This window comes from Erythrolamprus reginae, chromosome 2 (assembly GCF_031021105.1).
Source record: "Erythrolamprus reginae isolate rEryReg1 chromosome 2, rEryReg1.hap1, whole genome shotgun sequence".
In the NCBI taxonomy this organism is placed as follows: Eukaryota; Metazoa; Chordata; class Lepidosauria; order Squamata; family Dipsadidae; genus Erythrolamprus; species Erythrolamprus reginae.
The window spans coordinates 90,101,503-90,113,453 of record NC_091951.1 but is presented as its reverse complement, the minus strand read 5'-3'; the positions used below and the strand labels follow the sequence as shown (position 1 = coordinate 90,113,453).

The 11,951-nt window shown below is 37.2% G+C and overlaps 1 protein-coding gene across 2 annotated transcripts in view; it reads left to right on the top strand.

Moving 5' to 3' along the window:
* The first annotated feature begins 575 nt into the window (after window positions 1–575).
* Window positions 576–11,951, top strand: part of STAB1 (stabilin 1) — a 162,829-nt gene continuing 151,453 nt past the window's right edge. The window contains exons 1-3 of one of the 2 annotated variants that reach the window (XM_070738665.1): window positions 576–821; window positions 5,923–6,053; window positions 10,686–10,801. In XM_070738665.1, the coding sequence (XP_070594766.1) occupies window positions 741–821; window positions 5,923–6,053; window positions 10,686–10,801 (328 nt within the window). In that variant the 5' untranslated portion in view covers window positions 576–740. The remainder of the gene's footprint in view (window positions 822–5,922; window positions 6,054–10,685; window positions 10,802–11,951) is intronic. The other variant, XM_070738666.1, reaches the window with a different exon arrangement.

Genomic DNA, 11,951 nt, shown 5'->3' with positions numbered 1-11,951 from the left:
GGTAGATAAATCCACAGTAACTGAATTTAAACTTGCCTGGGATAAACATATATCCATCCTAAGATAAAATACATAAAATAGTATAAGGGCAGACTAGATGGACCATGAGGTCTTTTTCTGCCGTCAGACTTCTATGTTTCTATGTAAGGGGTAATGAAAATTTCATAAGGATTTTTCTTCATAGCAAGAAATAACCAGGAAGCCACTATTTTCTCTACATTGCTGCCTTATATTTCATGCTTTTGTTGATTTGTTGAAATTTTGCCAGTGAATTAAAAGTTACCCTGATACCATATAAATTTACCATTGGGTTGTTAATGAAATCTACTTCACTGGGCAGCTTTACCTCATTGTTAAATACACAATCAGACTTCCATTCCAATGAGGAAAAAAAAGAAAAGAAAGGATTTCCTTCTGTCTGTTGTAACTGATAGAAGAGAGGAAACTTGTTAATGTTCCTGTTTTGAGTAATCCATTGTTTTCCTTTCTCGGAATCATTTTCATACTTACCATGCCTCCCTGCTTTTTCCTTTTAAATCTCGCTGACAGTTGAGGCTTAGTCAAAATGCTGCTCCTTCTGAATAGTTAGGACTAAGAGATTTACATCATGCAAAGGCTTTCGCTCGGTTCTCATTTAACTTTGCAGTTTTTTGGGTCCCATTTTTGGTAGGCGGTGTTATTTTTATCAAACTGAACACTTCACTTCCCGCTTTGAGCAAAGAGATTTCTTCTGCAAAAACATGCCAAGGAAAATTCTTGGATTAGTCTTATTCATCCTAGCAACATGTGCAACTTTTCCAGCTGAAGGGCAAAAAAATGAGGTGAGTTTTCTGTTCTCTGGAGGGTGAAAGCTGCAGCCTGCTCTGACATTTTAACTTGGAAATAAGCTCTGGTGAACTTGGGAAAATAAGTTTGCTTCTCGGGCAAAAGTTGTAGAATCCTTCAGCACTTAAAGGGGCAGCAGGATGTTTCAAAAGATGACAAGTTGAAAGAGTAAATATTATTTCAACCGGAGAAAGCATTCAGCTCCCCACTAAAGTAGACCTTAGAGCTGTGTCTATCGTTGTAGTAGGTATATGGTTTAGGAAAATACATCTATAAGATTGCAAAATAATGCATTTTACTGAATTAAACAATTGAGAACTTTCCATTAGAATGAGAAAGTTAGGTCAAGTTATTTAGCAATTCCTTTAGCATAACCTAACTATTTTTTAAATTCCCAGTGTAAATATTTGTAAAAGCTGAATCATTCCCTCTTTTCAATTATTCTTATTTAAACATTGATAAATGTATGGTTTAATTTGGGATTGCAGTAGGGCAACCCATTAACATTCCTTGAAGCCTCTCAGAGTAGAAAGAGTAAAAATTTGGTCTCCCCTCAAAAATTTGGGGGTTTCAGGGAAGCTAAGGTGGAAATACATGCCTTATGGCTTGCAAATACTTACGACACCATTTCACCATTCCTTGACTCACCAAATGGACCCTGGCCCTATCTGCTTTTGTTGTGGGATCTTGGCAGGTTGTAGAAACTCTACACAATTCTTTGATCTCGTGAACCTTTCCACTCAACTTTGCAAGATTTCTCCCACTTCCCACAATATATTGGAAATCTGATGGTCCACCAAAGTGGGTGGCACATACATTTTAAATAAAATGTTAAACAACAAATTAATATGTTGGTCACGCAATCAGCTAGATATTTAGACTGGATTTTGCATTTTTATTCATCTATTAATCCTTCCCAAGAATCTGGCAGAGGCAGATGATGTATTATTTTTATTATGGTTGATTGCACAGTCTGCCAGTTTCTTCTTCATCTTCCTCCTCCTCCTCCTCATCATCATATTCCAATCTCCAGAATTTATTTTGAATTCTCAGTCCTTCCACATATAATTTTCCATAATGAACCAAGAGTTCATTAATTAATTTCAGCTATATAATTCTGCGAAAAGAAAAATAACTTTATTCGTGGTTATAAACAACTCAGAATCAGATCTCCTTGCCAATCAATTGCTGTTTATTCAAGATCTGTTTTTTAAAAATTCACATCTTGAACAAACATTTATGAAAATAGAATTCTTAATAAAGTAATTATTGATAAACTCCCTAAAAGTGTAAGTTTTTTTAAAAAAATATAAACAAATATGAATGAATGAATGTCTTCAGCTCAATCAATTGTGCCCATCCTAACCTGCCTCACTCTGTTGTGGGGAAAATAGGAGGAGGAAGGAGTATTAAACATATTTGCCACCTCGAGTAATTTTTGTAAAAATAAATCTGTAGAAGATGTCAGAGGTGGGATAGAATTATGTACGAAAATGTGTTTCTCCCTTCTGAGAAAAAAACTAGGACTATGCAGCAATCCAGTTTCAAAAGGAAAATATGATTTATTTATTTGTTTGTTTGTTTGTTTGTTTGTTTGTCAATCAAGTATAGGATAGTAGTTTATATAAACATAACACAGAAAGTAATGATAAAAGAAGACCAATAGGACAGGAAGATAGGGATGGAAGGCACAATGGTGCGCTTACGCATGCCCCTTACAGACCTCTTAGAAAAGGGGAGAGTTCAAGTGTAGATAATCTAAGGTTGAAGATTTTGGGGTTGGGGGAAGAACAACAGAATTAGGTAGTGAATTCCAGGCGTTGATCACTTACTGTATGTATGTATGTATGTATGTATGTATGTATGTATGTACAGTATGTCAAACAATTATAGGATGGTAATTTGTATAAACATAACATTAGAAAAGCAATGATAAAAAGTAATGATAAGAGATCTGGATCTATCTGGATAGGTTCAAAACATTTGTCATCCTTTGTCTTAAAACAGGGATCTTTATCTTTTCTTGGGATCACACTGCTGCAAAGTATGTAACTTTGGGTGCGCTATAAGTGCATGTCTTACCCAAATCATTTTCCCTAGTGAATCTGTATTTCTGAAAGCAAACTGCGTTTATCCAAATTGAAAGAACTTAGAATAGGATGAATTCCAATAACTTTCCCCACCCCCACCCCCCAAAATCTGTAGAATGATACTGTGTTCATATAAATATGCAGAACAGGAAAATAAAATGGAAACTTCATTCATTATATGTTCCCAAACATGGCTTTATAATAATACGAATACTATTAAGAGTGGCTAAATACTGTACTCTTTTTTTACATATGTCCTGTTGCTAAATACAAAAACTACAAAAAGAGAAAGGGAGTCACATTAGTGATTAAACAAATAAATTATATTACCACACAATAAACACAAAATGTTAGGAATGTGTCAATAATAATAATGGTGTGGTGAATTCGAAAAGGGCTGGGTGTACTGACTCTGTGCTAAGAGGCTGAAGAATAACATCCAGAACATTGAGGTTGTCATTTGTTGCCTGCAACAGGGAGCAAATTATTGAAATGTTACCATTCACTGAATGGGATTACTTTTCAAATTAGAACATTAAACCAATAATTTAATCTAATCCAGTAATGATTTGTGTGTATAATTTGGTTTTAACTTTTTAACGCTAACTTTGGATTAACACTCTGGAATCCACTCTCCCCGAGATTCATGTTGCCCCCACCCTCCTCATCTTCCATAAGAGTCTAAAGACTCATCTACACCGCCAATCCTGGGGTCATTAGACTCCACCCCCTGGCCAATGAATGTATAGTAGGTTTGTTTCAATGAGTATGTGTGCATGTTAATAGGCCTTTTAGTTTTTCCTTAAATGTAATTTTTAATTTTAACTTTAATTATTATATCTCGATATATACTGCTTTTATATGTTGTAAGCCTCTCCGAGTCTTCGGAGAGGGGTGGTATATAAATATAAATATAATAAATTAATAAATTAATTAATAAACAAACAAACAAACCCATTTTAATAGGTTCAAGTGTTTGTGTTTATTTAGAGTATATTTCCATAACAAATGGAATAGAATCTTGAAAAGTGCCATAGTTCGAACTTCGCGAAAAGTCTATACCACGGTTTTTCAAAAATATTAATTAAAAAATACTTCGCGGTTTCCCCCCCTATACCACAGTTTTCCCCGCCCGATGATGTCATGTGCCATTGCCAAACTTTCGTCCGCCTTTAATAAATATTTTTTTAAAATAAACTTTAATAAATAAACATGGTGAGTAATAAACTAAATGGTTGCTAACGGAATGGGAAATTGTAATTTAAGTGTTTAAACTGTTAAGGGAAGGCTTGTGATACTGTTCATAGCCAAAAATAGTATATTTACTTCCGCATCTCTACTTCGCGGAAATTCGACTTTCGCGGGCAGTCTCGGAACGCATCCCCTGCGAAAGTCGAGGGAACACTGTATAGCAATAAGAATGGAGTGAGCATTCTGAGAGAAAGCTCAATTACATCAACTGCTGAACTGGAGAGATTTAACAGAACTGAATAATAGAGTTTGAAGGCACCTAGTCATCTAGTCCAACCCCTGCCCAAGCAAGAGACTCTCCACCATTTCTGACAGATGGCAGTCCAGTCTCTTCTTGAAAGCTTCTAGTGATAAAGCTCCCACAATTTCTGAAGGCAAGCTGTCCCATTGGTTGATCATTCCCACTGTCAGAAAAATTCTCATTTCCAGGCTGAATCTCTCCTTGTTCAGTTTCCACCCACTATTCCTTATCTGGCCTTCAGGTGCTTTGGAAAATAGCTTGACCCGCTCCTCTCTGAGACAGCCCCATAAATATTGGAACACTGCTATCACGTCTTCCCTGCTGCTTCTCTTCACTAGACTAGCCTTGTCCAGTTCCTGCAACCGTTCCTCCTATGTTTTAGCCTCCAGTCCCCTAATCAACTTTGTTGCTCTTTTCTGCACTCTTCCTAGAGTCTCGACATTGTTTTTGTAGCGTGGTCACCAAAACTGGATGCAGTATTCTAGATGTGGTCTTACTAAAGCTTTATAGAGGTGTATTAGCACCTCACCTGATCTTGATTGAATCCCTCTGCTAATGCAACTTAGAATTGCATTGGCTTTTTCGGCTGTTGTTGCATACAGTTGGCTCATCAGTTAGATGTTGATCACATTCAGAGGAGTCATTCCTTCACAGAATTACGCTTGTCTCTGGATTAAGAACAGGGACCCCTACTACTATGGTCAAATGTGTAGAAGTAAGATATGTATAAGTGAGATCCAATCTATTTTTTCTCAAAGAAACAAACGAGCACCAGAAAAGATAAATACCTTGCTCCAGCCTCTTATCTGTTCCCTCACTGCTTCCCTCCTCCAAATTCCCCAGGCATGTTTTTTCCTCCCTTTTCTTTTACTATACTTCAGGGCTCTCTTATCTACTTTTGAACAAAACCAAAATTTCCCCACTGTTGGTGTAGTTATCTGAGTGAAAGCAGATCTCTGTGGATGGTGGGTGCACCCTGTCTTTACAGTTAAACCTATCAGGGTCCCAAAATATGTTAGTTATGGCCTTACTGTTATGGGGCTCATAAAGCAGAACCATCTGGGCTGAAGAATGAGGAAATGAAAGGTTGCTTGGGTGTTTATTACGACATTGTTGGGGAAGTGCTGCTGACCGAGGTTAAAGTGTTGGCATGGGGGCATCTTTTCTGTGCATGTTGCAGAAAAGCCAAAATCAGTAATTCACCAATGTGGGTCAGTTTGTTTCCAAACTCTTGGGGATGTGTTGCACTAAAGTTCCCATATTTCTCAGCTGGCATGCTGTGATGATGGGGTTGGGCTGGCAGTCCAAACCATCAGACTGTGTTTAATCAAGGAAGGCTTTCATGCGTTAAATATGGATTGATCAGAACTATTTCCAGATGTCTGTCACTTGTCTTTATCTCTGGAGATAAGAAATGCAACAGGTTTGAAAACCTGTCGATGCTGCTTCTTATCTTTTAAATGAATTGTGGAATTGTGCATTTCGTATAAGAATTATCATCTTCCCTTTTTCCAGTTAAAATCAACACGATGTGACCGGAAGCTCACATTTTGGAGGAATACCCCTTGCACTACTTGTGCTGCTCGTCCTGAGGCAACGAAATGCCCAAGAGGATGGGCACCAAGTTTAGTGCCAGAACAATGCAGGTAAAAGGTGCTCTTTTCTATCTCAGTGTGTATAATGTGTCTTAGGGCAGGGATTCCCAATGAATTAAAGGGCACTTTCTTAATGGTAAAGCTATAGTGATGGTTTACACCTAAGGAGGGGAGGGAAATAAAGAAGAAAAACCTGGTGGCCAGTCCCAGTTAATAGGAAACAAACAACATCTGTCAATTGTTTACTTTCTGTGGATGCAGAATTTGAGCCTGGATTATGATGTCACATCAGGTACATAACAACCCTCATACCAAAGGCTTGGTATGTAAATAATACATTTCTTTATGTGACAGAGCTGACTTATGTAAGTGACCACATCTGGATGGTACAACTGATTTTTATTTTGAGATAACTAGAGTGGAGTAAAATACCAGAATGTCAAATTATGGTCTGTGGGAAACTTTAATCAAGTTATTGGAATTGAAACATATTTGTTTTCATAAGTAGGTAGGTAGGCAGGGAGATGATAACAGAGATAGATAAATCAACCTTCATTAAATGCAACTGAATGACATCCATTTTTTAAAAATAACATTTATAATAGAAGTCCCTATGAGCAACAAATCTTAATACCTGCAGTAAACTGAACCTTGATTTATATAGCTGTAGAGTGGAATGTAGACTTTCAGTGCCGTTGAAGGGAAAAATAATAATTTAGGTGTGTGCAAAATGCACTCCATCAAGGAACATCAATTACTACTATTTTTTCTCATCAGTCCTATCACCTATCTCCTCCCACCTATGACTGTATGACTGTCACTTGTTGCTTGTATCCTTAAGATTTTTATTAATATTGTTTCCTGATTGCTTATTTGACCCCTAAAACAATAATTAAGTGTTGTACCTCATGATTCTTGACAAATGTATATTTTCTTTTATGGACAGTGAGAGCATATGCACCAAAGATAAATTCCTTGTGTGTCCAATCACACTTGGCCAATAAAGAATTCTATTCTGTTCTGTCCTGTCCTGTTCTATTCTATGTTTTGTGGTATTTAGGGAGAGTGAGACTGAGCTGTTTAAGATATCTCTGGCTTAGAATGCTAATCAGGATTTCCTATTGCTGTGAGGTTCAAATCAAGTTCAGGCAATCTTTATTTATTTATTGCACCAATCTTTGCTTTAGAATAGTCCTTGGTCATAGCTCAAGTACTGAAGTGGTGGGTTCTATGAGTATATTAAAATCACTGCAGACCAGGGGTGAGCTACTGCCAGGACGAGGGGTGGAGGGGGCGCAGTGGGGTAGCGAAAATGGAGCTCCACCCCTGAACACCCAATTTGCACTGAAAGATTTTGAAAGAAAATGCAGGGCGTCCTGCATAAGCTACGCCCACAGTGCATAGTTCCCTCTAAGCTGAGCAGTGAGCAATCGCTCACTTAAAAATCATCATCAACTCAGAGTTTTCCAAACCTGCCCAGAAGCTGAGAGGGAAAGAGTGAGAGGGAAGGCGAGAGAGAGGAAGAGAGAGAAACAGATAGAAAAAAGAGAGGAAGGAAAAGAGAAAGAAAAAGAATGGGAGTAAGGAAGAGAGAAAGAAAATCAAAATCTAGTTTGAAACTAGCTCAACTATTTAAGTGGCATTTTGATATTGATAGAGTTGCCCTATTATGAGCTCACTGTTATAGACACACAGTACAGTATTTTATTTTGAAATTCTCTGAGGCAAAACAGGGTGGGTTTTTTGTTTGTTTGTTTGTTTGTTTGTTTGTTTGTTTGCTTGCTTGCTTGCTTGCTTGCTTGCTTGCTTGCTTGCTTGCTTGCTTGCTTGTTTGTTTATTTATTTATTTATTTATTATTTCTGTGCCGCCCAGTCCCGAAGGGACTGCCGCTCAGACACTATACTTTCCCCCCCAAAAAAAAATTAGAGGGAACACTGCCACAGTGTGGTAGTAAAAATTTTGGTAGCCCTTCACTGCTGCAGACATAATAAAATTTAATGTTAATTCAAAAATCAAATAAGCATTTTAGTAATTTTGAGACTTCAATCTTAATGCCAATAATCATTATAAAATATGCCAAAAAACAGGGGGGGGGGGGGTTTCAAATAAATACCAAAGAAGCCTTTACATATCTTTTCCTTTCCTCATATCAATAATATAGTTGGTACTGGTTGTCATTTTATAGTACAAAAATAATAGTAATGCTTTTATTTTAATCTGTGACAATAAAATTCAATCTATCTGTTCATTTATTATTTATCTATTTACTAGCTAATATGTTTCCTTTTATTTTTGAATCTAGAGTAGACCATTTTCTCATAATCTTTTAATTTTTAGTCTAGTATTACTCAAATTGCAAATTAACATGTATGCTTTTTTATTGGATGCTGATTTCCTAAAATAATAGTTACATTCTATTATGTCCTATTCTTCACTTCTACATTTTGAAATTAAGCTCTAGAATATTCTAAATTCTTAATATTTTGATGCTAAGCCATTTGCAGTCAAATGTACCTAAGTTATTTAGCTTTTGAAAACTAAAACTGCACAGCTTCTCATTGATATTTTATTTGTTTGTTTGTTTGTCTGTCTGTCTGTCTGTCTGTCTGTCTGTCTGTCTGTCTGTCTGTCTGTCTGTCTGTCTGTCTATCTATCTATCTATCTATCTATCTATCTATCTATCTATTTATTAGATTTGTATGCCGCCCCTCTCCGTAGACTCGGGGCGACTCACAACAATAACAAAGACAATGTAAGAACAAATCTAATAATTTAAAAAACACTAAAAACCCCATTATTAAAAGCAAGCATACACACAAACATACCATGTATAAACTGTATAGGCCCGGGGGAGATGTCTCAGTTCCCCCATGCCTGACGGCAGAGATGGGTCTTAAGAACTTTACGAAAGACAAGAAGGGTGGGGGCAGTTCTGATCTCCGGGGGGAGCTGGTTCCAGAGGGTCGGGGCCGCCACAGATTTACAAAAACAGGGCTGAAGTTCCAGAGCTTAACTTATTTTTGTATTTTTAGTATCTGTGATAGAATTAATTTAATATTCATTATGCTTTTCAATAATTCTCAAAGTCTTAAAAAAAAAAAAGCTGAGCTTTTGGTGTGTGAATTAAATCCTTTCAATTGTAACTTGGATGGTGATATGCTATATTAACTTTCTAAGTTAGCTTCTCTCAATCTGAAGAACCTGTCAGAATTTTCCAACCAGCAGGGCAATTGTTGAGAATCCTGAAGTTGAAATCCACACATCTAGAAGGAACCCAAATTGGAGTATGCTGTCATACTGCTAAGAAGTTGGTAAATTGATAGCCATTGGCAATATATAGTTGAAAAACTGAGGGATCTTAAAGGTTTACTCTATGAATAGAAGGAGGATTCCCTGGCAGAACAGAAAGTGTGTATGCAGCTTAGTTGCCAATGTGAGCATCTTCTGCTGGGTATGTTTGCACAATGCCTAATATGATTGAATGGTGAATATGCCCTACTATGATGTGCTCATGTCTGTTGACTCCTTTTGAAAGCCATGAATGGTGTAGCCATAGGAGTGAACCAGTAGCAGCAAGCAGTTGCATTCCTGATGCTAACCTATTTAGCTTTGTATGTAAATAATATTTTCACAAGAATAATACTTTCACAAGTATTGTTGGACATTAGCCTCAACTAAAAATTCAGTACAGTATTACAAATTAAAGCATCTTAGATAGATGGCTGCTCCATGTTCACCTCCTGCTTGACCACCTCCAATTCTTTAACCACACATTTCATGAGCAATTGATTCCACTATTGTACTGTTCTATACATTAGATAATTGGTTTTTTAAAATTTAATTATTCAATTAGAATTTGCCTTTCTAGAATATAATAACAGAGCTGGAAGGGACTTTGAAGGTCTTCTAGTCCAACCCCCTGCTTAGGCAGGAAACCCTACACCACTTCAGACAAATGGTCACCCAATCTCTTCTTAAAAACTTCCCGTGTTGGAGCATTCACAACTTGGAAGCAAGTTGTTCCACTGATTAATTGTTCTAACTGTAAAGAAATTTTTCCTTAGTTATTTAGTTGCTTTTCTCCTTGTTCAGTTTCCACCCATTGCTTCTTGTTCTACCCTCAAGTGCTTTGGAGAATAGATTGACTCCCTCTTCTTTGTGGCAACCACTGATATATTGAAACACTGCTAACATGTCTCATTTAGTCCTTTTTTGTTCATTAAACTAGACATACCCAGTTCTAGAAATCATTCTTCATACATTTTAGCCTCCAGTCCCCTAATAATTTTTGTGGCTCTTCTCTGCACCCTTTCTAAAGTCTCAACATCCTTTTTAGATTGTGGCGACCAAAACTGCATGTAGTATTCCAAGTGTGGCCATTTGCGTGATCTTGATTCTATCACTCTGTTAATGCAGCCTAGAACTATGTTGGCTTTTTTGGCAGCTGCTGCACTCTGCTGGCTCATATTTAAATGGTTGTCCACTAGGACTCCAAGACTCCTCTCACAGTTACTGCTGTTGAGCAATGTGCCACATATACTGTACCTGTGCATTTTGTTTTTCTTGCCTAAATGTAGAACCTTACTTTTTTTCAGCATTGAGTGCTGCATTCTTACCTAAGAGTAATTCCCTGCCTGGTAACATTTTTTATGTCTGAGCATATGTATGTTTTCCTGTTTCAGATATACAGTAAACCTGGGTAAGTACACCCTGTATCTCTTGGGGTGCACACAAAGGTGCAGTTATAAAGCGGAAGAGAAACAGTGCTGTTCTGGATACTGGGGTCCTGACTGCCATGGTAAGTCTTTAACTGTATGACACATGTCACATAGTCAGGGAGTCAGAGGTTTATAGGATGGTTTGGAAAGCATGTTTTGCTTGATAAGCTTTTGGAGTGTGTTTGTATTGAAGCCATGGAGCTCTTGAAATCCAGTAAGGAATAAGATTTAAACACAGAGGCAGGCAACATCAGCATGCTGTATACTTGGAAAAATATAACTTATCTTCTTTTGCAATCATTGATTTAATTCATTTACAAACACCCTCAATTGGCACATATTGTACAGGCAATGTACATGCTGACATACAATAGCAAAAGGAGAATAACAACAATAGCAAAAGGAGAATAACAACCAAAAAAACATGTTATGGACGTAACACAACAATCGCACATATAACATACAACAGTCAATCCCAGTCAAGTCAATATGCAAAGAAGGGTCTCCAATTATAATGGCATCTAGGACTGACCTTGGGAGACAGGAAGAAAAGCCATAGTGTAGACAATAATCAGATAAGAGGCAGCTGAGACTGCAGAAGGAAGGCAGGGGCACAGCAAACGTCTCAAAAGGGACTCTCCTTAGATGAGGAGAAGAGATGTATTTTATTTATTTATTTATTTATTTTGTCCAATATACCATACACATTGAAGAGAATAAACATGTAGTAATATACAATATATCAAGGAAAGGATAGAAGAAAAGATTGAAGAATAGAGGAGGGGATATATGAAAGGAAGAAAAGTTACATGAGATATGGAAAGACAATTGGACAGAGGACGGAAGACACACTAGTGAACTTATGCACGCCCCTTACTGACCCCTTAGGAACCTGGAGAGGTCAATCGTGGATAGTCTAAGGGAAAAATGTTGGGGGTTAGGAATTGACACTACGGAGTCCGGTAATGAGTTCCACACTTCGACAACTCGATTGCTAAAGTCATATTTTTTACAGTCAAGTTTGGAGCGGTAAATATTAAGTTTGAATCTGTTGTGTGCTCTTGTGATGTTGCGGTTGAAGCTGAAGTAGTCGTTGACAGGCAGGACATTGCAGCATATGATCTTGTGGGCAATATTTAGATCATGTTTTAGGCGTCATAATTCTAAGCTTTCTAAATCCTTTTAGATTGTATGTACTTTTAGATTTGCAAGATTCTGTTATTCTGAATT